Source organism: Schistocerca nitens, chromosome 11, assembly GCF_023898315.1.
Source record: "Schistocerca nitens isolate TAMUIC-IGC-003100 chromosome 11, iqSchNite1.1, whole genome shotgun sequence".
Lineage (NCBI taxonomy): Eukaryota > Metazoa > Arthropoda > Insecta > Orthoptera > Acrididae > Schistocerca > Schistocerca nitens.
In genome coordinates, this window is record NC_064624.1 from 52,722,956 (window position 1) to 52,750,653 (window position 27,698).

Here is a 27,698-nt window from a genome sequence, read left to right on the forward strand (position 1 = left end):
TTCGCCCAGATTAATGCACATTCAGAATCCGTGAAAACATCGCTGGATTTCATAGCATTTTTTACTGCAATAAACACGCCGACACCATCCTTCATCACGACAATGCGCCCGCTCACATGTCACTCGTCATGCGCCAGTTTTTGGCCCGAAGCTCAATCACCGTGACAGACCACCCGCCTTATTCACCCGATTCAGCCCCGTGTGACTTCTTCACGTTCCCGAAATGCAAAATGGTGCTTCGGGGAAGGCACTTGGGAGATGTGGAAGCCATCGACGCGGAAATGACACGGCAGCTGAACAACGTCACAACTGAAGACTTTCAGCAATGTTCTCAACAGTGGAAAAGGCGTTGGCAGAAGTGTATCGCGTCTCAGGGCGAGTACGTTGAAGGAGACGATATTGAAATACCTGATTAATTGTAAAATAAAGTTATTATTCAACTTTTATACGTATTTTCCGGACAAACCTCGTATTACAGGAAAAATGTTGCAAGAAGCGGTCAGGCCGTGTCCGTTCGGTTCAAATGGTTCAAATGGCTCTGAGCACTATGGGACTTAACATCTGTGGTCATCAGTTCCCTAGAACTTAGAACTAGTTAAACCTAACTAATCTAAGGACATCACACACATCCATGCCGGAGGCAGGATTCGAACCTGCGACCGTAGCAGTCGCGCGGTTCCGGACTGCGCGTCTAGAACCGCTAAGTGCGGCCGGCTGTCCGTTCGGCCGCCACCTCTCCCCCTCCATCAGTCCATGACTCTGGGGGGGGGGGGGGAGGGCGGGGCGAGTCATGTGACCGCATAGGTGCTGCCGCTACAGCTCTGGAACAGTCACCTGCGTGGCGTGGCAGCGGTAGGAGGTCGCAGAACAGGCAGCGCTGAGTTCCGTCTCTACAGGATAACAGAGTTTTGTGTGTGTATGTGTGCGCGTACACGCCAGGTAGGAGCGCCGAGCCATCACGTTACTCATCACCTTCATTGATTCCGGGAGCATATTTACGAGAAATGAAACTTATGTGTACTCTCGACTGTTGCACAATACGTTGCTGGTTGTGGCTAGCCGCGAAATGTCAGAACGTCCTGTTTACATGCCACAAAGCGCGGCCACGACGTTTGGATCACGGATTTAGTTTAAATCCACAGCTCGCGGTCTAGTGGCTACCGATGCTGCCTCTGTATCACGTCGTCCCGGGTTCGATTCCTGCGCGGGTTGGGGGTTTTCTCCGCCCGGGTGTTTGTGATGTTTCATCATTATTTATGACAGTGGCGAGATCGGAGAGAATGGGAATTTGTACGGGCGCCGATAACCGCGCAGTTGAACGTACCAGAAACAAAACATCATCATTATCACTCCAAACGTTGTACACTTTTAGTAGTTCGCTAGGAGGACAACGTAATTCGTAATTAATAAGGCGTACTGCTTACAAGGAGAGGTCCCTAGCGGTCGATCGACTTTTCGAAACTACCTATACGCTGATATAGATTGAGATTCCACGTATCACACACGCAGACATTCACTCCGGTGGGCCCTCGCTTGCGAGTAATTAACGAAAAAAAAAAAATCAGAATTTTGTGTGACACTGAATAACGCCAAAATATGTGCTTTACATAGCTTGGTTGCGTGCTATAATGGATAGCATGGCAGCTTCACATACAAGAGGTTGTGGATTTGAATCTCGTCAGGTGTTCCAAATTCTTTTTTTTTTTTTATCTTTATCGAAATGACTCTGATCATTACTTTTATTCAGTTATTTGGTTTAAATGCAATTTTTGAATTCCATTCCTTTGTCACATAATTTTGATCATAATATCTACTCGCTTGCTGTCACTTGCTGTCATTTTTCTTCCTGTCGCTCTTTGCGCGCTTGAAATCTTTGTTCATGTGTTTTTCAACAATTTTATGTATTAATTTTGTTGAAATTGCTTTTATCACCCTGCTTTTTTGTCCACATTATTGCGTTCATTATGTCTATTTATCATTTTGTTTGAATTCCGTTTCGCTTATAAACCTGTCCTTCATTTCAATTTTCGTATGCTTTATTTTGTCCCTAGGGCACTAGGTATTTAGGTATTAAATCTGTGTATGACAATTACAATGCACATTTTTTAACGAAAATAGATATTTCACATCATTGTACAAATATAAATAGATTATTTAGTTTACTGTTTTTCAACCAATAGATCAGAGTTTTCAAATAATTGAATATTATAGTTGAATTCATATTCACAATAGTTCCGATTGGAACAATAATGATATAAAGAAAAAATGAAACAAATGAAAAAGTTTTTGCAGTGATTAAAATGATGTGACAAAGGAATAGAAATGAAAACTTCATTTAAACCAGTTAATCGAATAACAATAATGATCAAAGTAATTTCGATAAAGATTTAGAAATAAAAAGAATTAGTGCAGCTGACAAAACTCGAACCCACGACCTCTTGCCTGGGTAACTGTTATCCTGTCCATAATAACACGCGACCACACTACGTAAAGCTGCGTTATTATTGTTACTGTCACACAAAATTTCATTTTTTTTTATTTTTTCGTCATTTACTCGCAACCGAGGGCCCACCAGGGTGAATGGCTGCAGTATGGCAAGTGGGATCTTAACCTAAATCACCGTATATTTCAAGAAGTCTATCGCACCGCTGGGGACCTCTCCTCGTTAAAAAATTCGAGAATGTCGCAAGTGGAGTTTTAGCGCGTCACACATGTGCCGGTGCTTTGCCATTCTGGCCAGGAAGGTGGCGGCGGTCAAGCGTTTATTTAGCGCCCAGTCTCCGAAATCCGTGAATCTCTGGATCAAGTAGCGGCCAACATTTTTTTTATTGCATATATTTTGCAACACTGGTCATATTACTTCACATACGACATTTGAAAGGGCAGAGAATGAAAACATTAATAGGTGTTTTTGCATGAGCTTTGTAGAGTTTGTAGGTAACACGTGACGTGTTCTTTTGCCAGTCTCGCTACTACTGTCTCCAACGGAATATACTTCTCTTTGGCCTTCTTTTCGACTGGCTCATTATCTTCATCATCGGAAATTTTTCGGCTCCACACAATAGACTTTCATATGCTTCGTCGGAATGAATGAGGTCGTCAATAAAAGTTCATGCAGTAATAAGTATCTTTAGTCCCAGCACCTCGCCGGTACACCAATGAAGTTTTTCTGGAATCGGCATTGCATCCACAGAAAATCGTAGCTGATGATTCTATATCAGTAAAGTCCCACGAAGGGAATTTTTAAATGACGTTTAGCAACTGCATTATGCATTGAATTTTCATGACATTCATCGTCTACAGTAGTCGAAGAATCGGTTTATCACCTCCATTTTCGCAGTAAAAATATAAATTTTGTGCTTTGATTTTATCCATTCTGGATCAGAAGTCATGGTTGTGAATGTCAATGTTAAAAAAATATATCGGCTCAACCACTTGTTTATAGTGTAAAACACTAAGATTGACGCGTTTCGGGAGCCAAGCTTCCATCATCAGAATAATAAAAAGTAAAAGAACCTGTTAAAACTCGCTAAAACTCGCTGACACGGCCCGCCTAGTATCTCTAGACATTAAAAACCTTTATGCGTATGTGGTTCAAATGGCTCTGAGCACTATGGGACTTAACATCTATGGTCATCAGTCCCCTAGAACTTAGAACTACTTAAACCTAACTAACCTAAGGACATCACGCAACACCCAGTCATCACGAGGCAGAGAAAATTTATGCGAATGTGCCGGTAAATGAGCCCGTTAAGGTCGTCACAGAAAATTTGCTTAAGTACAAAACACTGCGTCAGCAAGAAATAGTCGAATTCATCGAACTGTTAGAATTCGTTCTGAAATATAATTATTTTTCTTTTAACAACAGATTTTGTATGCAAAAAGATGGACTGGCTATGGGTTCCAGTATATCTGGAACCATAGCAGACATCTTTATAAATCATTTGGAAAAAAGACTCCTCGTTAACCCGCAACATCCCGTGGATAAAATTGTATATTACAAACGCTATGTAGATGATACGCTGCTTCTTATTAATGGAAAAGGAAAAGAAGTCGCAGAAATAGTAAATAAATTTAACGAGTTACACGGTAAAATTAAATTCACTGTAGAAGAAGAGAAAAATGGTGAACTGCAATTTCTCGACCTAGCTATTGGGAAACGAAATGGTTGGCATGTTTTTAAAATATTTAGGAAACCAACCACAACTGATGTGTTGATTCAAAATAATTCCTACCATCCTAATAGCCAAAAACTTTCTGCTTTTAGATCTTTGATAGATAGAGACTTTAGAGTCCTTATGAATGAAGAAGACAGAATGACTGAGCTGAACATCGTGAAACAACTAGCCAGAGCTAACGGATATCACCAAAACGTTGTCAATAAATCAATACGACAGAAACAGCGCACGAATGCAAGGAAGAATACCGCAAATAATATTACGAGAGTCACAATACCATACTTCGGTGATATTTCGCAAAAAGTGGCCAACATTTTCCAACCTTTTAAAGTTGATACCGCTTTTCAGACAAATAATACGCAGCGATTTAAACTAAGAAATAATTTACAGCAGGAAAGCGATAAATATGAGAGAGCTGGGGTCTATAAAATTCAGTGTAACACGTGCATGGCAAGCTATGTAGGCCAAACTGGTAGGTCCTTTAAAGTACGTTACAAAGAACATGGCGATGCTTTCCGGCGTAATAATTTCGAAAAGTCAGCTGTAGCCACGCATATTTGGGAAACGGGACACCCCATGTTGGGAATAGATCAGGATCTCGTTATTTTACATAGACAGGACAAAGGCAAAAAGCTGGATCTACTAGAACAGCTGGAAATTACGATACATAGCGTGGCTGATCAGAACACACTGAATGAACAGCAAACTGGTGACACAAATAATTTTTTCAAACATTTCACTGGTTTCTTTTAGTAACTACATTTTTAGCAATTGGCAGGATACCATCATTTCATTAGGTCCTTGGAAAATGTATACGCTATCTGTTTGTATAGACATCTCTGTGACTTCCTTGTTTACTTGCGCGTGAGCTCACTCGCGTTTGTGTCGTGTTTGGCTACTTGGTGTGTGGTATCAACGAAGACGCACGGGCGGTCTACGACGATAGAGGAGAGAGCCATGTGGTTAGATGTTGATTGAACACCGTAGGGACACCATTTTAGAGTTTTTTATATTTTGACGACTATGTGGAGATGCACCTTGGAAGACGGCTGCAACAAGGGAAGTAGCCACGATGTTTTAATTTTATTATCAATTTTATTGTGCCTGGTGCATGTTCCATTTTAGCGAGTTTTAACAGGTTCTTTTAGTTTTTATTATTCTGATGATGGAAGCTGGACTTCCGAAACGCGTCAATTTTAGTGTTTTACATTATAAACAAGTGGTTGAGCCGATATATTTTTTAACATAAATTTTGTGACTTTAAAAAAAAATCGCACGTGTCACTATTCGTTCTTGTTACATTAGCAACGTCTCAGCTACGCAAGTTAACTGGCCAATGGCGCCCATCACAGTGTCTGCTGATCGAAGCATCGTGATGCAAAACAGCTGTGTGTGCCTTGAAGTTGTAAGGGATTTCGCAAATCACAATAGGTATACATTTCAAGGAAAACATGATACGTTTGATCATTTACTTATCGATGGTTATTAATATAATATTTGTTGTAATAATCAAAACTAGCAAACAGCCAAATACGATTGGACATTCAAGTAAAGTTCGTGCAAGTACACGTGCCTTTTTTATTATGTTATCTTTGAAATGCCATATATTTGAAATAATAGGACCTGTGTTGAAAAAAAAGTACATTTAGAAAAAAATGGGAGGACTTCGATATTTTTTTTTAACGTGTGTATACTTTTTGTTACAGAATAACAAATTACGTTTTACAAAACACCATACGTGTTACGTTTTTCAGTACGATAAATTGACCTCTTGCTAGTGTCCAGGTCTTTTTTTTTCGTGGGTCTCTTTAATTTGTGAGTGTCCCTCGAACAACGTTCGTTAGTGCTTGCTTATTCAGTTTAGCACAACAACATAGCTTTTTGTGAAAAGTAGAGCAACCGTTTATACGTGTAACTAGAAAGAAATCAGAAAACATTGAAAGCAATAAGGAGCTAAATTACACAAAAGAAAAGAAAAACAATAACAATAGTAATGTCTTTTCACTCAGAATACTAGTTTGGCTATAGTGATATTTTGTGTCGTCTATGTTTTCTATTTTGAGGCCTACATAAATGGGATGGAGAGCAAATAATTATTATTTTTCGTATGGTATGGGCAGTTAAAGTTCTGTGTATTGTTTTTACAGGTTTACTAGCACATGGTTGCAGGATATTTCCTGGTTTTCACTATATGTTAAAACAAAAACTTTCAGCTTTAAAATGGTGTGGTATTTTAACTATTTACATATTATGTCTAAGCAAGGGGAAGCAAGAAACACATTATATTAGGTCATGAAACAAAACACTTAGATCGACAGAGTGAGGAACAACACATTCGGAAGCAGTGGACAGAGTAAACGTAAAACAAATTTGATAAAAGTGCTGAGCGAAAGTAAAAGAGAATGAGAGAGGAGACAGACAGTCACGGTGAAAGAGAGGGCATATTTAAACATGTAAACACTGATTGCCGTGGTAAGCACTAACTGATTTCACTGCGAAGCTGTAATGATAGTCTGGTAAACAGTTTGGCACAGGTACTGTCTACACACCAGGGGAAATGAGACACTCAACAAAGATAATGATGGTACTCTGCCCATCAACACCAATATTGTACTGTTGTTGACTGGAAACATGTTCCTTGTCGGACGAGTCTCGTACGTGTACGGGTATGCGGAGAATCTCATGAATCCATGGACCGTGCATGTCAGCAGGGGATTGTTCACGATGGTGGAGGCTCTGTAATGGTGTGGGGTGTGTGCAGTTGGAGTGATATGGAACCCCTGACACATCCAGATAAGACTCTGACTGGTGACACGTATGTAAGCATCCTGTTTGATCACCTGCATCCATTCAGCTCCATTGTGCATTCCGACGGACTTGGGCACTTCCAGCAGGACAATGCGACACCCCACACGTCCAGAACTGCTACAGAATGGCTCCAGGAACACTCTTCTTAGATTAAACACTTCCGCGGTTCTAGGCGCTACAGTCTGGAACCGAGCGACCGCTACTGTCGCAGGTTCGAATCCGCCTCGGGCATGGATGTGTGTGATGTCCTTAGGTTAGTTCGGTTTCATTAGTTCTAAGTTCTAGGCGACTGATGACCTCAGAAGTTGTCGCATAGTGCTCAGAGCCATTTGAACCATTTTTTTTAACACTTCCGCTGGCCACCAAACTCCCCAGACATGTACATTATTGAGCAAATCTGGGATGCCTTGCAACGTGCTGTTCAGAAGAGATCTCCAGCCTGTTATACTCTTACGAATTTATGGACAGCCCTGCAGGATTCATGGTGTCAGTGGACCAGCAGACTCTACTCCAGTCACTAGTTTAGTCCATGCCATGTCATGTTACAGCACTTCCGCATGCTCGCGGGTATTCCGACGCTGTATTAGGCACGTGTACCAGTTTCCTTGGCTTATCAGTGTATGATTTTTCGTTTTCAAAGAGTTCACTTCAGTTCATTTTCTCTTATGTTAGGCGACACTGAAAAACTTTCTGCCATAACGATGTTGAGGTTTTGTTACATTCAAAACTTAACCCTTCATTTTGAGTTGTCATTCTTTTTCATGAAGTAGGCTGTTATATACTAAGACCGTTAAGTGTCATGATATTAAATTGTGAAATGAAAGAAAAATAGTCAAAGGAGGCACGTGGCATTGACGGATGTATACGCATGTCACCAGCTCAAGGCCGAAGCGTAGGGCATTGACCCTGGAGATGACGCAATGCGGCCAAACAGGTGGAATCGTACTGGATGTAGGGTTTCAGGGGAGAGGAGGGGGGGGAGGATCGTCATCATCATCATCATCATCATCATCATCATCATCATCAGTGTTCTGCGTAAAGGCAGGTTTTCACATGGTAGTTCTCCAGGCTGTCCGGTCTTCTGCCATCGTCTTCAGGTCCGCATAATTTCCTCTTCCCATTATGTCATCTATCATCCTGTATCTCCTTCTTTCTCTCAGTCTTCTCCCACAAACCAATCCTTCCAAAGCATCTGCTAGCAAGCACTCCCTTCTCAATGAATGTCCCAACCAGTTGTTTTTCCTTTCTCATACAACCTTCAGCAGACATCTTCTCTCACCAACCCTCTCCAATACTCTTTCATTACTCACTCTTTCCATCCAGCTTATTCTCTCCATTCTCCTCCACATCCACATCTCAAATGCTTCTAACCTTTTTTCATCCTTTCGTCTCAGAGTCCATGTTTCTGCCCCATATAGTGCCACGCTCCAGACAAAACATTTGCCAAGCCTTTTCCTTAGTCCTTTATGTAATTTGCCACATAAGTCTCCTCTTTCTGTTGAATGCCTCCTTCGCTATGACAATTCGAGTTTTCACCTCCTGGTGACATCTCAAGTCTTCAGTTATTGTGCTTCCGAGGTATTTAAAATTCACTTACTTGGCTAATGGCAGATCGTCCTATTTTAATACTGGACAGTCTGCGTCTTGTACTGATGACCATACTCTTTGTTTTTGCTGTGTTTATTTGCATCCCATATTCCACACAAGCTTCATTCAGATCTTTGAGCATGGTATTCACTGTCCGCTCACTTTCTGCCACTAATACCATGTCATCAGCAAATCTTATACATTCTATTCTCTTTCCGCCAATACATATTCCTCTTTTCCCATCTAAACTTTTCGCAATAATCTCTTCAAGGTATACGTTAAACAACAGTGGGGAAAGGCAACAACCTTGTCTAACACCTCGTCCAATGCTGCTTCCTTCCGACATTTCATTTCCAATCCTTATCCTTACTTTCTGGTGTAAATATAGATTCTGTATCGGTCGTCTCTCTTTCCAATCTACTCCTTTCCTCTTCAAGATATCCATCAGCTTGTTCCACTGAACTCTGTCAAACGCCATTTCCAAATCTATGAAAACAGCAAAGATTTCTCTACCCTTTTCCATATATCTTTCTCCTTAGGAGCCCAGTAGCATCTCTTGTTCCTTTTCCTCTTCTAAATCCGAACTGCTCCTCTGCAATCCCTCTATCCAGCTTGCCAATCAACCTTCTATTCAACACTCTCAGCAAGACTTAGCTGCATGAGATATTAGACTGATGGTCCGGTGCTCTTCACATTTTTTAGTATTTCTTTTATTCTCTATTGGTATCATAACTGTTGCAGCGAAGTCCTCAGGCCATTCCCCTTTGTCATATCTCGTTACAGAGGTAGACTATTTCTTTTCTTGCCTTGTTTCCCAGACTCTTGAACAGTTCTGCTGGCAAATCATCTATTCCACATGTCTTCCTATTCTTCATCTCCTTCAGCGCCTTTTCTACTTCTACTTCTGCTTCCAAGATGGTAAAACCCTTTCCATCTTCCGGCACATATCGCTCCGCTTCAACCTTAATTTCGCTTTGCATTTCATCCCCCTTATACAGACATTCAATATATTCTTGCCATCTGTTCAAAACCTCCTGTGGTTCTTCTGCTAGAGTACCACCCGCTCTTTCTATTTCCATGTTATTCCTCTTTCTTTTACGTTCAAAAACTATCTAACTATCCAGTTTATACATCATTTCATACTTTCCCTCTCTCTCCATTTTCTCTATTTCGTCGCAAGGGAGGGAAATATAGAACAGCGTGGCTGACGCACATGTGGAGCTCGCAATTTCCTTGGTGCCCTACTAGGCCTGAGCGGGTTTTCCACGCGCGTGTGTGACGTAATTTACGCAGAAGTCAAGGCACTGGTCGGTGCTGGCCACCCGGATGCGTTACTGGCGCAGCGTGGAGCATAGGGAAATTCCGTCAGCAGTGCGTCTGTGAAAGTTGTGGCAACATCTCGTCATAGCTAGTTCAGTATACAGTTGTTAGTTTCGTTCGCTGCGCACGCCCATTCTAGATCTGTTTCATACCTTTTTTGAACTCTGAACTTCTGTTTCTTTTCGTATTCTATTCAGCGTCCGTGACCGGTAATTAAACTGTATTTAATAATTTCGTAAATTACATAAAATTACGTGGTATGTAATACATACATCTTTTCAGGTAACAAAACAGCATATCAGCTTACTTCACTATGTCAATAAACCGCAGAAGACATTCTTCTAAAAAGGCAAGATTTTTTTATTACACATGCAAAGGAAGTGGCCAGTTTCTGTCTTTATTTGATCCAAGGTAAAAGAGCATGGTCAATGTTATGGAAGGCAGACCGACTTAACAACCGAATGAAGTCCGCATTCCACAATCAAATGTCTGGTGTCACATTTTGTAAAGAGAATACAATAACTTCTACAATATTATTTCAGTGCTACAGGGAGGCGCACGAAAAATCGGCCCCGATTACTAGACTGCTCATTGTCGCTTACCAATCGTCATCTATTGTTTCGAAGTTGTTGTTTGCATTAGCTTATTTGTTATTTCCTCACTGCCTAATTATTACATGTTTATCTATTCTGTTCCTAGCCGTCAAAAAATCCTGTGTAATTGGCGGGCCGGTTTTTCGTGCGACACCTTATATTATTTCTCTGCTATCAGCCACATAATGCTACAGTTGGCTAAACGAGAGGTTTTGCAGAATCACGAAAATTACAATTGTGTGATAATTCTGTTACGAATAAAAACTCTGTACTCCTGGGTGGAGGCAAGTCCCCCTCTTGGTGTCTTCCATTTTAATGTTGATGCATTAAGTTGTTTTGAAAGCGGTGCTGATATTCAAGACAGTAAAAGCGGGTTAAAAGCTGTGAGCTGTCTGGGGAAGTTAACCTTGCATTACTGACCAACTGTTCCACCAGGTATCCAGTCTAGCTTACCAAATTCCCAACCAGACTAACATTAATTATAATCTTTTAATAGTCATCTTACAACAACCGGTGATACATATATAAAACTGGTGCCTTATTTAGTATTGTGAAAATGTGAGTTTGTAATCTTACAGAACACCTCAAATATGGAGCCAAGATTGGGAGACTGCATACAACATTGCATTCATAAAATAACACACGACAAATGTTGAAACATATGCTAGAGGAAATTAACTACAACCAACCGATTCAATTTTCACCCAAAGAAGTTACGTTCGTAGCGCAATCCTGTCCGTCATGAAATTACCACACACTGGTATACTAAATTCATACTAACTCTCTGTGAAATCTTCCCCAAAAAGAATAGCTGAGGGCTACTTTGATGATTACACCACATGCTTCACGTGGTCAACTTGATTTACACAAAGAGTGTAACTCCACAATAATTTTGATAATTAAAATAAATTACACCGAAACGCAATTTACAAAAGAAAAACCTCGAGCTGGTTACTATTGTCTTACTATTCACCTGATGGGTCAAACAACTGAATAAGCACGTAGTACTGGTCTCGCAAAATACACCCCACGTGGGTTGAACATAAAGAAAAGTTGCTATATTGAAAAATATTGTCAAGACGAGACGTTATAATCTCACGCACATTCCCATTTAAGATTGATGATCTTAGAGTTACTGATAAACACGTGGTTCTACTTTACTCACAAAGTAGTCACAAAGCAACTACTGGAAGACGGCTTCAATTTTGATGACACGCTGACATGCATATAGAACAAAAGGGAATAATAGCGACAAAAGTATCAGAGATTGTTGAGTTGATTACTTTTGCTCCCTTCAAGGACGTGTACCACAATATCGTTGCGCTAAATTCCTCGAATGAAGACTAGTTTTCTTAGTCTGAAAATGGAATTGTTGACATTTTATTCTTGAATACATTTCAGTGTACACTGTTTATAGATACTACTAAAATATTTACTGTCAGTGCTCGCAAATGGCTCTGAGCACTATGGGACTTAACATCTGTGGTCATCAGTCCCCTACAACTTAGAACTACTTAAACCTAACTAACCTAAGGACATCACACACATCCATGCCCGAGGCAGGACTCGAACCTGCGACCGTAGCGGTCACGCGGTTCCAGACTGAAGCGCCTAGAACCGCACGGCCACACCGGCCGGCAGTGCTCGCAAAGATCTGACTTCTGCTTCTGTCAGACTATCCCACCTTTCTGCCAAAACGACTGCTACAACTCCCCCCCCCCCCCCCCCCCCTCACTCTCTCTCTCTGTTTGTATACTCCTCGTCTCGTGTGTCGTACATACATGCGTGTTTCTGCGCTTCCATAATAATTAGTTCGCTGTCCAGACGATCCATTTCGGTACGTCATATAAAGCACAACGAGAAGGCTGCAGTGAAGTCAGCAAACCGAACGTCGAACTGCCGAGTTCCCACCTGCCACAAGCAACCCCTGCGTACAGTGTGTTCCACAAAGTTATACCGACTATTCCGCTTGTCACATCAGTGGCGATACATTGCGCAGACACGTCTGCACTGTCTTACTTTTGTACTAAACACGTTTAATTATACGAAATGCGGTAATTACTAATGGAAATAATGAAAAAACACACGCGAACGGAATGTAGGTAAATCACCGATTGCTTGCTGTACTTGCTATGCAGGCAACAGATTCTTACAAGGGAACCTCCCCATCGCACCCCCCCTCAGATTTAGTTATAAGTTGGCACAGGGATAGGCCTTGAAAAACTGAACACAGATCAATCGAGAAAACAGGAAGTAGTTGTGTGGAACTATGAAAAAAATAAGCAACATATACAAACTGAGTAGTCCATGCGCAAGATAGGCAACATAAAGGAGAGTGTGAGCTGACGAGCGCCGTGGTCCCGTGATTAGCGTGAGCAGCTGCGGAACGAGAGGTCCTTGGTTCAAATCTTCTCTCGGGTGGAAGTTTTAATTTTTTATTTTCAGATAATTATCAAAGTTCAGGCACTCACACATAATCAACTTCGCTCTCCAAAATTCCAGGACATGTTCAGATTTGCTTGGACATATACAGAATTTGACGGTCTACGCACGGAAACATTTGAAAACGTAAAAAACATGTTTTGACAGAGCACAGGGAAAACTGTGCGACTCTGAAACTGTTGCATTCATTTGATGCAGTTTATGTGACAAACTCTTATGTTTTCATCACTTTTTTTGGAGTGATTATCACATCCACAAGAAAACCTAAATCGGGCAAGGTAGAAGAATCTTTTTACCCATTCGCCAAGTGTGCAAGTTAGGTGGGTCGACAACATATTCCTGTCAATGTGACGCACATGCCGTCACCAGTGTCGTAAAGAATATATCAGACGTGTTTTCCTGTGGAGGAATCGGTTGACCTATGACCTTGCGATCAAATGTTGTCGGTTCCTATTGGAGAGGCACGTCCTTTCGTCTATTAATCGCACGGTTTTGCGGTGCGGTCGCAAAACACATACACTAAACTTATTACAGTGAACAGAGACGTCAATGAATGAACGGACAGATCGTAACTTTGCGAAAATAAAGAAAGTAAAATTTTCACTCGAGGGAGGATTCGAACCAAGGACCTTTCGTTCCGCAGTTGCTGACTCTAACCACGAGACCACGGCGCTCATCTGCTATTACTGTCCTTTATGTTACCTATCTTCCACATTGCTCAGTTTGTATATTTTGCTTATTTTTTCATAGTTCCACACAACTTCTTCCTGTTTTCTCGATTGATCTGTGTTCAGTTTTTGAAGACCTATCCACTGTTTCAATTTATAACCAAATCTGAGGGGGGTGCGATGGGGAGGTTCCCTTGTTAGTCATCCAAACCCGTCGCTCTAGCTCAGAATAATATCTCTGGAGTGAGCATTGCGTTCTGCTCATGTTGTCAACATTAAACCAGGATTGTCACGTGTTTTCGGGACTTCGCTGTGCGTGTGTGCTTTCCTCAGCGTTTGAAGTTTATATTATCAAGAGTTTTTGTTGTGTTTTCTGTAGTGGACTGACAAGGCAGCCAGTCCACAGAGACGGGTAGCCGAAAGGGCACACGTACACACACGCCGACTGGCGCGAAGTCTGGAACAGGATTCGTAATGAATGTGATAAAGAAAAGAACGTAGCTACTAGAACACTTAACTTTTATATCGTCCTTTGGTATACAGCATTCTTGATGATACAAGTGAGACTATCTTGAGATACATGCAATGGTACAAATGGCGCCTTGCTAGGCCGTAGCCATTAACTTAGCTGAAGGCTATTCTAACTGTCTCTCGGCAAATGAGAGAAAGGCTTCGATCAGTGTAGTCGCTAGCAACGTCGTCGTACAACTGGGGCGAGTGCTAGTACGTCTCTCGAGACCTGCCTTGTGGTGGCGCTCGGTCTGCGATCCTGACAGTGGCGACACGCGGGTCCGACATGTACTAATGGACCGCGGCCGATTTAAGCTACCACGTAGCAAGTGTGGTGTCTGGCGGTGACACCACATTTTCACCGTTTGTTGCCAGTGTAAAAACGATGGTGAATTACTGTTGTTGCTACGGATGCAAAGAAAAATATGCGAAAGGGGGGATAGTACCTTCTCATGGGTACTATGTTTAAAAAATTCGAGACGCATTATAATTAAGGCTTTGATTCTACTATTTTCTACGATTTTATGACTATATAAGAGATATTACGGCTCGTACAAAAGCATTCAAAGAATCGCTTCCTCTCGTAAATTTGCTAGTGGAACAGGAAAGGGAATGGTTAGTTGTTTCAGCAAATACTATCCTGCATGCATTTATCAGTGACTTGTCGGTTATGTATATAGATTTGAAAGACGGGAGACAGATAAAATCAATAGAGTGGGAGTCTGTAATTGTCTTCGTATAATATGTGTGTCCAAACCTTTTGTTTACTATAAAGTTACAGTAGGAGATCATGTTAAGTGTGTCTAGGACATGGAGAATGATTATGTGTGATTTATATTTTAGTTTCCCGAAGGATGAACAATGAGTAAAGACGTGGCTCCAGAAAATGAGGAGTAATTTTGTCCCCACAAAATATTCCAAAGTATGTTCAAAACACTTTGAAGAGGAATGTTTAGAAAGACAAAAATTTGGACGTGTGTGGCTGAAGGTAGATGCTATACCAACTATTTTTAATTTTCCACAGCACCAACTACCAATTTCAGCATTCAGCTTAAATACATTTTCTGCACAAATCAAATAAACACAATAGTGTAGCTAATCAAAGTACACATTCATCTTCTTTGCTGTATTTTGCCTTCAATTTATTTTCTTCGCCATCTGATTAAGAAGCGTAAAATATTAGTAAACATGTCCCCAAACTCTTTCATTTGTGTCACTTTCCACTTCCCTTAATGTTGTTATATACGTTGATTGTTACATGACCAACTGTATTTGCTTTACAGCACATTTATTCTCCGATCGCCCTTTTTCCCCCTTCTTACTCAGTCTACTATTTATTTAATAAACTGGGAGCAAGTACGTAAAATGCGTTAAATAAACACTTCAAAGTGTCACCAGTAAGAAAAATTGTGCTTTAGGTCGCAAAAATGAGAAAATAAATACGCAGAAATAGCAGAAAAAAGGACGAATTAGCAGGGATAAAATCACTAATGTGAGGCATAGGTACACTTCTGCGAATGGTTCATCCAACAATGTGTCAATCCTCATTTCAGTGCAAATGTTCTCTTTACGGACGAGGCTTCATTCCAACGTGATCAAATTGTAAATCTTCACAATCAACATGTGTGGGCTGACGAGAATCCGCACGCAATTGTGCAATCACGTCATCAACATCGTTTTTCTGTGAACGTTTGGGCAGGTATTGTTGGTGATGTCTCGATTGGGCCCCATGTTCTTCCACCTACGCTCAATGGAGCACGTTATCATGATTTCATACGGGATACTCTACCTGTGCTGCTAGAACATGTGCCTTTACAAGTGCGACACAACATGTGGTTCATGCACGATGGAGCTCCTGCACATTTCAGTCGAAGTGTTCGTGCGCTTCTCAACAACAGATTCGGTGACCGACGGATTGGTAGAGTCGGACCAATTCCGTGGCCTCCACGCTCTCCTGCCCTCAACCCTCTTGACTTTCATTTATGGGGGCATTTGGAAGCTCTTGTCTACGCAACCCCGGTACCAAATGTAGACACTCTTCGTGCTCGTATTGTGGACGGCTGTGATACAATACGCCGTTCTCCAGGGCTGCATCTGCGCTTCAGGGATTCCATGCGACGGAGGGTGGATGCATGTATCCTCACTAACGGAGGACATCTGAACATTTCCTGTAACAAAGTGTTTGAAGTCACACTGGTACGTTCTGTTGCTGTGTGTTTCCATTCCGTGATTAATGTGATTTGACGAGAAGTAATAAAATGAGCTCTAACATGAAAAGTAAGCGTTTCCGGACATGTCCACATAACATATTTTCTTTCTTTGTGTGTGAGGAATGTTTCCTGAAACTTGGCCGTACCTTTTTGTAACACGCTGTATAAAATACCGTATCATACCGAAAACTATCAAAAATCGAGTGCATCTGAATTGCGACACCTATCGCAAAGATAGCTGGCTGATTCCCCGTATCAAATGGATACTGTTAAAATGTCTGCGCAACATATATAAATAATCCACGACACGTACGAAAAGAATCCGTCTGTACTAGGGATGTAGTGACATTCGAAATATACAGGGCGCTATGCGGACAAACACACGACGTCCCGAGAACACGTGATCAGGCCGGCAATGGCAACACAAAATCTGTTCTGCGCATGTGAATGCTCACTCCAGAGATATTTACTCTATGTTCTTGCTGGAAGGCTGACGGATTATAAAAACTCAGCGCGTTTCTCATTCGTGTGACCAGTGTCCAGCGTGAAAAACACGCCGACAAAATGCAACCTAGCGCGTGCGCGCCGCGTGACCGCAGAAGTCTGCAGGCAGCAGCAGCGTGCAGATGGCGTCCTCTGACCAGCCCTATTCAACAGGCAGTGGTCTAGAATGGCGGAGTGAATTACGTCACAGACGCGGGTAAACAACACGCTCCTGTGGCCGTGACACACCGTAGAGTGGTCTCAGGAGCGGAAGTGTATACTTCGTTTGTCATAAGAATAAAGCGTATGGAAACAAAATACAAATGCGATGATTGGTCAGCAGCAATAGCACACGTGTACTGGTGCGGTGTGTACCGTGTTGCGGCGTGTAGAATGTCTGTCTGTATGAATCCAACATTCCATTAGAACCACTGACAACCTTGGGAGAGCCAGTCCTGACAAAACTCTACCATCTGGTGAGCAAGATGTATGAGACAAGCGCAATACCCTCAGACTTCAAGAAGAATATAATAATTCCAATCCCAAAGAAAGCAGGTAATGACAGATGTGAAAATTACCCAACTATCAGTTTAATAAGTCACAGCTGCAAAATACTAACACGAATTCTTTACAGACGATTGGAAAAACTGATAGAAGCCGACCTCGCGGAAGATCAGTTTGGATTCCGTAGAAATGTTGGAACACGTGAGGCAATACCGACCCTATGACTTACCTTAGAAGAAAGATTAAGGAAAGGCAACCCTACGTTTCTAGCATTTGTAGACTTAGAGAAAGCTTTTGACAATGTTGATTGGAATACTCTCTTTCAAATTCTGAAGGTGGCAAGGGTAGAATACAGAGAGCGAAAGGCTATTTACAATTTGTACCGAAACCAGACGGCAGTTAAGAGTCGAGGGACATGAAAGGGAAGCAGTGGTTGGGAAGGGAGTGAGACAGGGTTGTAGCCTATCCCCGATGTTATTCAATCTGTATATTGAGCAAGCAATAAAGGAAACAAAAGAAAAGTTCGGAGTAGGGATTAAAATCCGTGGAGAAGAAATAAAAACTTTGAGGTTCGCCGATGACATTGTAATTCTGTCAGAGACAGCAAAGGACTAGGAAGAGCAGTTGAACGGAATGGACAGTGTCTTGAAAGGAGCGTATAAGGTGAACATCAACAAAAGCAAAACGAGGATAATGGAATGTAGTCGAATTAAGTCGGGTGATGCTGAGGGAATTAGATTAGGAAATGAGACACTTAAAGTAGTAAAGGAGTTTTGCTATTTGGGGAGCAAAATAACTAATGATGGTCGAAGTAGAGGGGATATCAAATGTAGACTGGCAATGGCAAGGAAAGCGTTTCTGAAGAAGAAAAATTTTTTAACATCGAGTATAGATTTAAATGTCAGGAAGTCGTTTCTGAAAGTATTTGTATGGAGTGTAGCCATGTATGGAAGTGAAACGTGGACGATAAATAGCTTAGACAAGAAGAGAATAGAAACTTTCGAAATGTGGTGCTACAGAAAAATCCTGAAGATTAGATTGGTAGATCACATAACTAATGAGGAGATATTGAATAGAATTGGGGAGAAGAGGAGCTTGTGGCACAACTTGACTAGAAGAAGGGATCGGTTGGTAGGACATGTTCTGAGACATCGGGGGATCACCAATTTAGTATTGGAGGGCACCGTGGAGGGTAAAAATGGTAGAGGGAGACCAAGAGATGAATGCACTAAGCAGATTCGGAAGGATGTAGGCTGCAGTAGGTACTGGGAGATGAAGAAGCTTGCACAGGATGGAGTAGCGTGGAGAGCTGCATCAAACCAGTCTCAGGACTGAAGACCACAACAACAACAACAACAACAACATGAATCGTGTTATTGTATTAATGTATTGTAAAGACATACACACGCTGTGAAATGTATCGTACGAATCTGATAAAGCTTGTTTGTCTACAGTAAATCTTTTGATGTGGGCCTACTTTATGATTGTTTGCGTGATGTTACGTGAAACTTTCAAAATATACGCTGAAAACGATTGCGAATATCTTGAATGTATTAAAATGCAGGTAAATAGCTTTATCTCTGAACTGTCCTTAACCATGGGTGACATAAAAGTAGATAATCTTAGGTGTTGCGAAACAACTCAGATCACTTCAGAAAGGTAAGTCTTCCGGTCCAGATGGTATACCAATCAGGTTCCTTTCAAAGTATGCAGACACAATTGCGCCTTTCTTAGCAATCATATACAACCGCTCACTTGACGAAAGGTCTCTTCCTAAAGACTGGAACGTAGCACAGGTCACACCAATATTCAAGAAAGGAGATAGGAGTAACCCATTGAATTACACACCCATATCACTGACCTCAATTTGCAGTAGGATTTTGGAGCGTATACTGTACTCTAACATTATGAACCACCTTGAAGAAAATAACTTATTGATACACAACCAACACGGATTCAGATTATATCGTTCTTGTGCAACACACTTTTTATTCCCATGAAGTAATGACTGCTGTCAACAAGGGATCTCAGATCGATTCCATATTCCGAGATTCCAGAAGGCTTTTTATACCGTTCCTCACGGGAGACTACTGATCAAATTGCATGCATATAGAGTATCGTCTCAGTTGTGTGCCTGGATTCGTGATTTCGTCTCAGAGAGGTCACAGTTCCTAGTGATAGACACTAAATCATCGAGTAGAACAGAAGTGATATCTGTCGTTCCGTAAGGTAGTGTCATGGGCCCTCTGCTGTTCCTGATTTACATACATGATCTAGGTGATAATCTGAGCAACCCCCTTAGATTGTTTGCAGATGATGCTGTAATTTACCGTCTAGTAAAATCATCAGACGATCAATTCCAATTACAAAATTATCTACAGAGAAGTTCTGTATGGTGCGAAAAGTGGTATTTAGCACTAAACAAAGAAAAGTGCAAGGTCATCCACATGGGTATTAAAGGAAATTCGATAAATTTTGGGTATACGATAAATCGCACAAATCTAAGGGCTGTCAATACGACTAAATACCTAGAAATTACAATTACGAGCAACTTAAATTGGAGAGACCACATAGATAATATTGTGGGGAAGGCGAAACAATGACTGCACTTTGTTGGCAGAACACTTAGAAGATGCGACAAACCCACTAAAGAGACAGCCTACATTACACTTGTCCGTCCTCTGCTGGAATATTGCTGAGTGGTGTGGGATCCTTACCAGGTAGGATTGACGGAGGACAACGAAAAAGTGCAAAGAATGGCAGCCCGTTTCGTGTTATAGCGCAGTAGCGGTGAGAGTGTCACTGATATGATACGCGAGTTGGGGTGGCAGTCACTGAAACAAAGGCGGTTTTCTTTGCGGCGAAATCAGTTTACGAAATTTCAACCACCAACTTTCTCTTGCGATTGCGAAAATATTTTGTTGACACCCACCTACGTAGGGAGAATAATGATAGTGATAATAAAATAAGAGAAATCAGAACTCGAACGGAAAGATTTAGGTGTTCCTTTTTCCCACGCGCCATTCGAGAGTGGAATGGTAGAGAAGTAGTATGAAAATGGTTCGATAAACCCTCTGCCAGGCACTTAAGTGTGAATTGCAGAGTAACCATGTAGATGCAGATGAAGCAGCATGCACATCCGTAATAGCAGTTATCTTTGGTGGTAAGATTCTGTTAATTGTTCATCTGCTTTATCAGAAAGTGCATCTCGCCTACAGCCAAAAGCTACAACCTAACGGTATTAAACTGTCTAGCATGAACAACTGTATGTACCATCTCGTAATATTTGAAACTTCTCTCGATAAGTATATGCTTTAAGTATTGATAAAACATCGTCTTTGCCACAGATCTATCAGCACACACACAAGCACGATGTTTCTATGTAAAATCCATTGAAATTAGGCAAAATACCTCTCCACTCTGACGGAGTATTATTAGTGTTATTTTTTAAAAACAAGTGTGAGTTGAATGTTATTAATCAGTTCAGAAATACAGAGAAATAACGCTATCGGTCTTAAGATGGCCGACAACAATATGAATAGCATCTGTGTCTCTAGTGTGTTATTTAAAATATTCAGAGACCTCTTAGAGCGTAGGCTGGTGACGTTAGCAAATACTGCAATAAGAGAGTAGAAAATTAGGTCAAATCTCGTCTATTGTTTGAAATTACCAAATTACACTTACAGCAATTACGTCCGGCCTCCAATACGCTCATGATACATCAAAGAATTGAGAACAAAAAAAGTCGTCAGAGCATTTGTTCTAAGAATGATAATGATCATAGATAATAGTTTCGCATGTAACAGTTGTTTGTAGGTTATGACACATTTAACTAATATTTTTCGTAATATTTTTGGAAAGAAAGTTCATTGTCAGTTTTTGACCCTTTATAACTCATAACGAAGGTTTTCATGGTAAATAAAGTCCACTTTCACGAAAGTTTATGGCAAGCAGTACACTGGTGTTACGCTCTCGGAAGAGGACCTATTTATGTGTTAGATATCTTGTTACCATGTTCCAGTAAATGAAGTTTTTAGGCATTCTAATGTATTACCTGCCATCAACGTTTTCCTCAACCACACTTTAGCTATGTAGTTTTTATTTAAAAAATCGTGTACAGTCACAGTCTTTGTACTGTTGTGCTCTGATTGTTGTGCTGTTAATACGCAGTGTCAAAATGACTGCCGCTGCATCCTGTACCGCAGTGAAACACACGCGTGAAACACAGCTAAAAAGTAGCGAGAAACAGGTTGTTCTTCAAGTTTTTTTACATATTTAAAGAATGAACCAGCTTTGAAGTTTTCTGAGTTAGTATATTTATTAAAGTTAAGTGGGCTTTGAAAATCTGATGTATAACTGAATCCGTAGCTTTGAAGAATGATAAAGCGATACAACCCATGAATCGACAGTGCAAACCTCCTTTCATTTTCCTTTTTTTCCACGCATTTTGGAATACCTAGATATTTTAAATGTATAATTCATCAGATATATGCTAATTAAGATATCTAATCATCATGTTATTGAAAAATGCACGTCTTTTTGTTTCTAACAATATACTGCAAGCAAAATTATACCGTTCCGCTGCAATATGAACACAACAGAACACAAGTGATCTGGAGCAAAGTTAAGGGATTTGTCGCGATAAATAAGAAGACACTTAAGCTGCCACGAAGCTTATGTCACTGGTGAACGCTGGCGGAATAAAAAATGTCGTGTCATAAAAGAAGAGCGGAGAATGTGGCCTTTGGGTGGCTTCGTGGATTCCGTTGTTGATCGACTCGTTATCAACGTAGCAGATGACAGTTCTGGTACAAATATGTATTTCTCGCATTCGGATATGGAAGCAGTTCAGAGATTACCAGACGACAGGCTGTAATTAATACCTTCAATGGCTTCAATATGTAACTATACGGTGAAAGCCCTGCAATATGCTTTTGCGTTGCACATAGGTCGATCAGAAAAATTACGCCACGTTTATGTCAAGAATTTCCATCAGTCCTGTTTTTAATTACAATACTATGTTAGCTAAGAACGAGAGCATGTTATGCTTTCCGCCAGGTCCCCTAAGAAGCGTGCGGTATTGCTGGAGTTCTGACACATATTATTTCATTCTGCTTAAAAATTAAATAACATTCGTAACTACAATGTTTCTCTGTTCGTCTCTTTTTACGTGTTACCTGCTACTGCCCACATGTCTGCAGGTTCGTCTGGACCAGCCGGCTGGCCACTGCCGTGGAAGTTAAATGCGGTGGTAAAGCTGGGTCGCCGTATTATCGCTCACTCGATATGCGCGTATCGCACGGTATAAAACGTACTATCGCAACTGACTATATTCGAGACGGCTTGGCTTCCACTCCACGTTAAACGAAATCCAATGAGTTCCCAGCAAACGCAGAATAATTCATGGTGTAATGTTTACATCAGAATTATTCTTATGATCAACACATTATATGGAAGGTCATTTATTTGTTTTTGCCATACGCTCCAACACAGTATTACTTTTGTAGTTCTTCATATTTAGTAAAATATGATATATGGCGTTTCAGTCTTCGATCGCTATTCTTTATTTTCAATTACCGGTTTCGGGCTAGCTGCCCATCTTCAGATCTGTTAGACAAAGTTAAAAATATAATTAATAAGAGAGATACAGTTCGTGATAGAAATATCTTAGTTTACAAAAGAAATTTTGAAACGTATTAAATGCCAAAATACCATATATTGTAGTTACAGAGTAACTTGTCTGTACAGAACACTCGGTTCGCTGTCATAAGTAAAGTAAATTTCAATCTGTTAAAACCTTATATCGCAGTTTTTAAGAGTAACCTGATTGGTAACAGTAAAACGTGCCCTCTACCTATAATAATTGTGCATCTGTTATTATTTCACCGTATATATTAATGGCGAATATTCTTTTTAATAAAACAGTTTTTAAGGTAATAACATATGAATAATCTTTTTTGAGTGGACCATGAAACGAAAAATTTACACTAATTTAAATTTCTTTATAAAGAAACATAAAATATAATTAAAATGTAGATATTCTTTTGAAAATGTGCGTTTTGTCTTCTTTGTTCTGATTGGTGGTGGAGAGAATTTCCCTACGTCAGAACGTATACAACGCCACGCCGAGTCCTCTTCCGCCGCGCCCAATTCACCTAACCGCCAGTACGCTGAGGTCCGTTCCGCTGCAGCTGTTTCTTACTGGAGCGTGCTGTTGCATTCAAGAATATAGATAGAGGGCACTTTTTACTGTTACCAATCAGGTTTCTCTTAAAAACTGCGATATAAGGTTTTAACAGATTGAAATTTACTTTACTTTTTATGGTATGTTGGCAATTAATACGTTCCAAAATTTCTTTTTGTAAACTAAGATATTTCTATCACGAACTGTATCTCTCTTATTAATTACATTTTAAACTTTGTCTAACAGATCTGAAGACTGAAACGCCATATTTTATTTAATGACCGATCGCGGAATCCCCATTCAGACAATCATGTCTAGTTTTGACTTCATATTTAGGTTTAATTTTTATCCAAGATGTGTCGTGGTTAAGACCAAGCTTAATGAATTATGAAAATGTGGATGAGAGCATACGGCAATATCGATAACACTGTCTGATACGCTTCATATCGTTTTCAAGGTTTTTTTTATTCTGATGTGGAAACTAATGATGCATAAATAATGTGAGCAGCTGTATGCCACATAAACTTTTGTGACAGAAAAATGTTTCCTTTAGCTTTGACAAATGATATAATTATTCATATGTCCAGATAGTGTATTTAGTCTCAGCAGAAGTGATCTGTCGTCTGGCGAGTTGCCTGCCTTTCCCATTACAACTTCCTTTGCGCGTCTCCGTCGTTGCTGAGTTCGCGGCACACACATTAAATTCCATCTGCTGTTAATTAATCATGGTCGCATATCATAGAGTAAATATCTCTGGAGTGAGCATTGCGTTCTGCGCATGTTGTCAACATTAAACCAGGATTGTCACGTGTTTTCGGGACATCGCTGTGCGTGTGTGCTTTCTGCAGCGTTTGAAGTTTATAATATCAAGAGTTTATGTTGTTTTTTACCGTTTGTTGATAGTGTAATAGCGATGGTGAATTACTGTTGTTGCTACGGATGCAAAGAAAAATATGTGATAGGAGGGATAGTAACTTTTCATGGGTACATACCATGTAGCTCTAATTATAGTTATCATATTAGTAAGACACACTGTATATGTTTAAAAATTTCGAGACGCATTATAATTAAGGCTTGATTCTGTAGACCTTTTTTTCTACAATTTTAGGACTATAGAATAGATATTACGGCTCGTACAAAACCTTACAAACAATCGCTTCGCCTCGTAAATTTGATAGTGGAACAGGAAAGGCAATGGTTAGTTGTTTCAGCAAATACTATCCTCCATGCATTTATCAGTGACTTGTCGATTATGAATATAGATTACTCACTCTACTACTTATTTAATATACTGAAAGCAAGTACGTAAAATGCGTTAAATAAATACTTCAAAGTGTCACCACTAAGAAAAATTGTGCTTTAGGTCGCAAAAACGAGAAAACAAATACGCCAAAAAAGCAAAAAAAGGACGAATTAGAAAGGATATAATCGCTAATGTGTGGCAAATTCGGTATTTTTCGGACACTTGCAAAAGTACTACTGTCAAGTCGTGTTGCAAGACTATCGCTGCAAAAATGTACGTCAGGCTCTGTAGTACTATACAGTGCCGTATCATACCGGAAACTACCAAAAATCGAGTGCATCTGAATTGTGACACCTATCGCAAAGATAGCTGGTTTATTCCCGGTATCAAATGGATACTGTTAAAATGTATAAATAATCCAATACACGTACGAAAAGAATCCGTCAGTACTAGGGATGTAGTGACATTCTAAATATACAGGGCGCTATACGGACAAACACACGACGTCCCGAGAACACGTGACCAGGCCGGCAATTATGTTGACAACACAAAATCTGTTATGCGCATGTGAATGCTCACTCCAGTGATATTTACTCTATGGCGCATATGTACGAAGGTCATCCACAAAGTAAATTCCGTTTCTATTTCTGTCCGCGGCAGCGCTACGATCGCAGTTCCGAACATGCGCGGCAGTTACTCTGACTCAAGGAGAAGACACGTACGCCATTTTCAGATCGCTGCTGCCGACGTGCGCTTTGTAGTGCTTCTTTATGAAGTCAGCCGTAATTGAAAATGCCGCCGTGTGTGAAATCAGAGCTGTGATTCGTTTTCTAAATGCAAGGAAAGTTAAACCAAAGGAAATTCATCGGCTAATCTGCGAAGTTCACGGGCAAAATGCTGTGGGTGATTCAGTGGTTAGAAGATGGATCAGACTCAAGAAGCTAAATCGGCTGTGATTGGCTGGCGCAGTGACGTCTCTGTAGGAGCAAAGCGAGGTAGTGGCTACCGCAGAGAGCGACTCTTACTAAAGACAGGCAACTACTTAGAACAACAATAAGTACTCAGGAAATTATTTGAAACAGTTGATTTGCCTGTTTTCATTTTTGTAGTGGAAGAAGAGTGCCACTGCCTTAATTTCCGCTTATGTACTGATGCTGCTTTCTGCATTTTATGCTTCGTATTGAGGCAATACTGACCCTACAACTATCTTAGAAAATAGATTAAGGAAAGGCAAACCTACGTTTCTAGCATTTGTAGACTTGGAGAAAGCTTTTGACAATGTTGACTGGAATACTCTGTTTCAAATTCTGAAGGTGGCAGGGGTAAAATACAGGGAGCGAAAGGCTATTTACAATTTGTACAGAAACCAGACGGCAGTTACAAGAGTCGAGGGACATGAAAGGGAAGCAGTGGTTGGGAAGGGAGTGAGACAGTGTTGTAGCCTTTCCCCGATGTTATTCAATCTGTATATTGAGCAAGCAGTAAAGGAAACAAAAGAAAAATTCGGAGTAGGAATTAAAATCCGTGGAGAAGAAATAAAAACTTTGAGGTTTGCTGATGAAATTGTAATCCTGTCAGGACCTGGAAGAGCAGATGAGCAGAATGGAGAATGTCTTGAAAGGAGGATATAAGATGAACATCAACAAAAGCAAAACGAGGATAATGAACTGTAGTCGAATTAAGTCGGGTGATGCTGAGGGAATTAGATTACGAAATGAGACGCTTAAAGTAGTAAATGAGGTTTCCTATTTGGGGAGCAAAATAACTGATGATGGTCGAAGTAGAGAGGATATAAAATGTAGACTCAATGGCAAGAAAAGCGTTTCTGGAGAAGAGAAATTTGTTAACATCGAGTATAGATTTAAGTGTCAGGAAGTCGTTTCTGAAAGTATTTGTATGGAGTGTAGCAATGTATGGAAGTGAAACATGGACGATACATAGTTTGGACAAGAAGAGAATAGAAGCTTTCGAAATGTGGTGCTACAGAAAAATGCTGAAGATTAGATGGGTAGATCACATAACTAATGAGGAGGTATTGAATAGAATTGGGGAGAAGAGGAGCTTGTGGCACAACTTGACTAGAAGAAGGGATCGGTTGGTAGGACATGTTCTGAGGCATCAAGGGATCACCAATTTAGTACTGGAGGGCAGCGTGGAGGGTAAAAATGGTAGAGGGAGACCAAGAATACACTAAGCAGGTTCAGAAGGATGTAGGTTGCAGTAGGTACTGGGAGATGAAGAAGCTTGCACAGGATAGTGCAGCATGGAGAGCTGCATCCAACCAGTCTGTGGACTGAAGACCACAAAAACAACAACAACATTGAGGAACCACATACGATTGAAAAGTCGTGTTATGACATAACAGTGAAGAAAACTCCGGAAATTTGGTTTGGACAGCAGTACATATAGGTTTAACTATATTTTTTTCGTTGGAAATACTGTCCAATCCATAAAATTCATTAAAAATTAGTTCAAACTAAGACACCTTATGTAACCACTCAACTGTTGGAACTGTAAGCCCACTGCAAGATAGGGCTTCAATCCAACCATAATTTTCATTTGTTGGAGAACTTAAAGTATCACCAGAAGGCTTTCCCAGTGTCTTGTCACAGTTCTTTGCACGATATGCAATGTAGCCAGCTAGGTAGCGGAATCCTTCTGCAGAGCAGGATTTTGGAACATATATTGTATTACATTACCTCGAAGAAAACGGTCTATTGACACACAGACAACATGGGTTTAGAAAACAACTAGCTCTTTACTCACATGAAGTGTTGAGTGCTATTGACAAGGGATTTCAGATCGATTCCGTATTTCTGGATTTCTGGAAGGCTTTTGACACTGTACCACACAAGCGGCTCGTAGTGAAATTGTGTGCTTATGGAATACCGTCTCAGTTATGTGACTGGATTTGTGATTTCCTGTCAGAGAGGTCACAGTTCGTAGTAATTGACGGAAAGTCATGGAG

The 27,698-nt window shown here is 40.6% G+C and overlaps 1 protein-coding gene across 3 annotated transcripts in view; it reads left to right on the plus strand.

Annotated features, from left to right (window-relative positions):
• Nucleotides 1-828: 828 nt before the first annotated feature.
• The window catches only part of LOC126213479 (poly [ADP-ribose] polymerase tankyrase-2-like), a 236,945-nt gene continuing 210,075 nt past the window's right edge, over nucleotides 829-27,698 (plus strand). The window contains exon 1 of one of the 3 annotated variants that reach the window (XM_049941257.1): nucleotides 829-939. Coding sequence is in view for 2 of the 3 variants with exons in the window: in XM_049941256.1 (XP_049797213.1) it covers nucleotides 15,055-15,094 (40 nt within the window). In the remaining variant the exon portion in view is untranslated. Of the gene's footprint in view, nucleotides 940-14,968; nucleotides 15,095-27,698 lie in introns of those variants that run through there. The other 2 variants (XM_049941256.1, XM_049941254.1) reach the window with 2 other exon arrangements.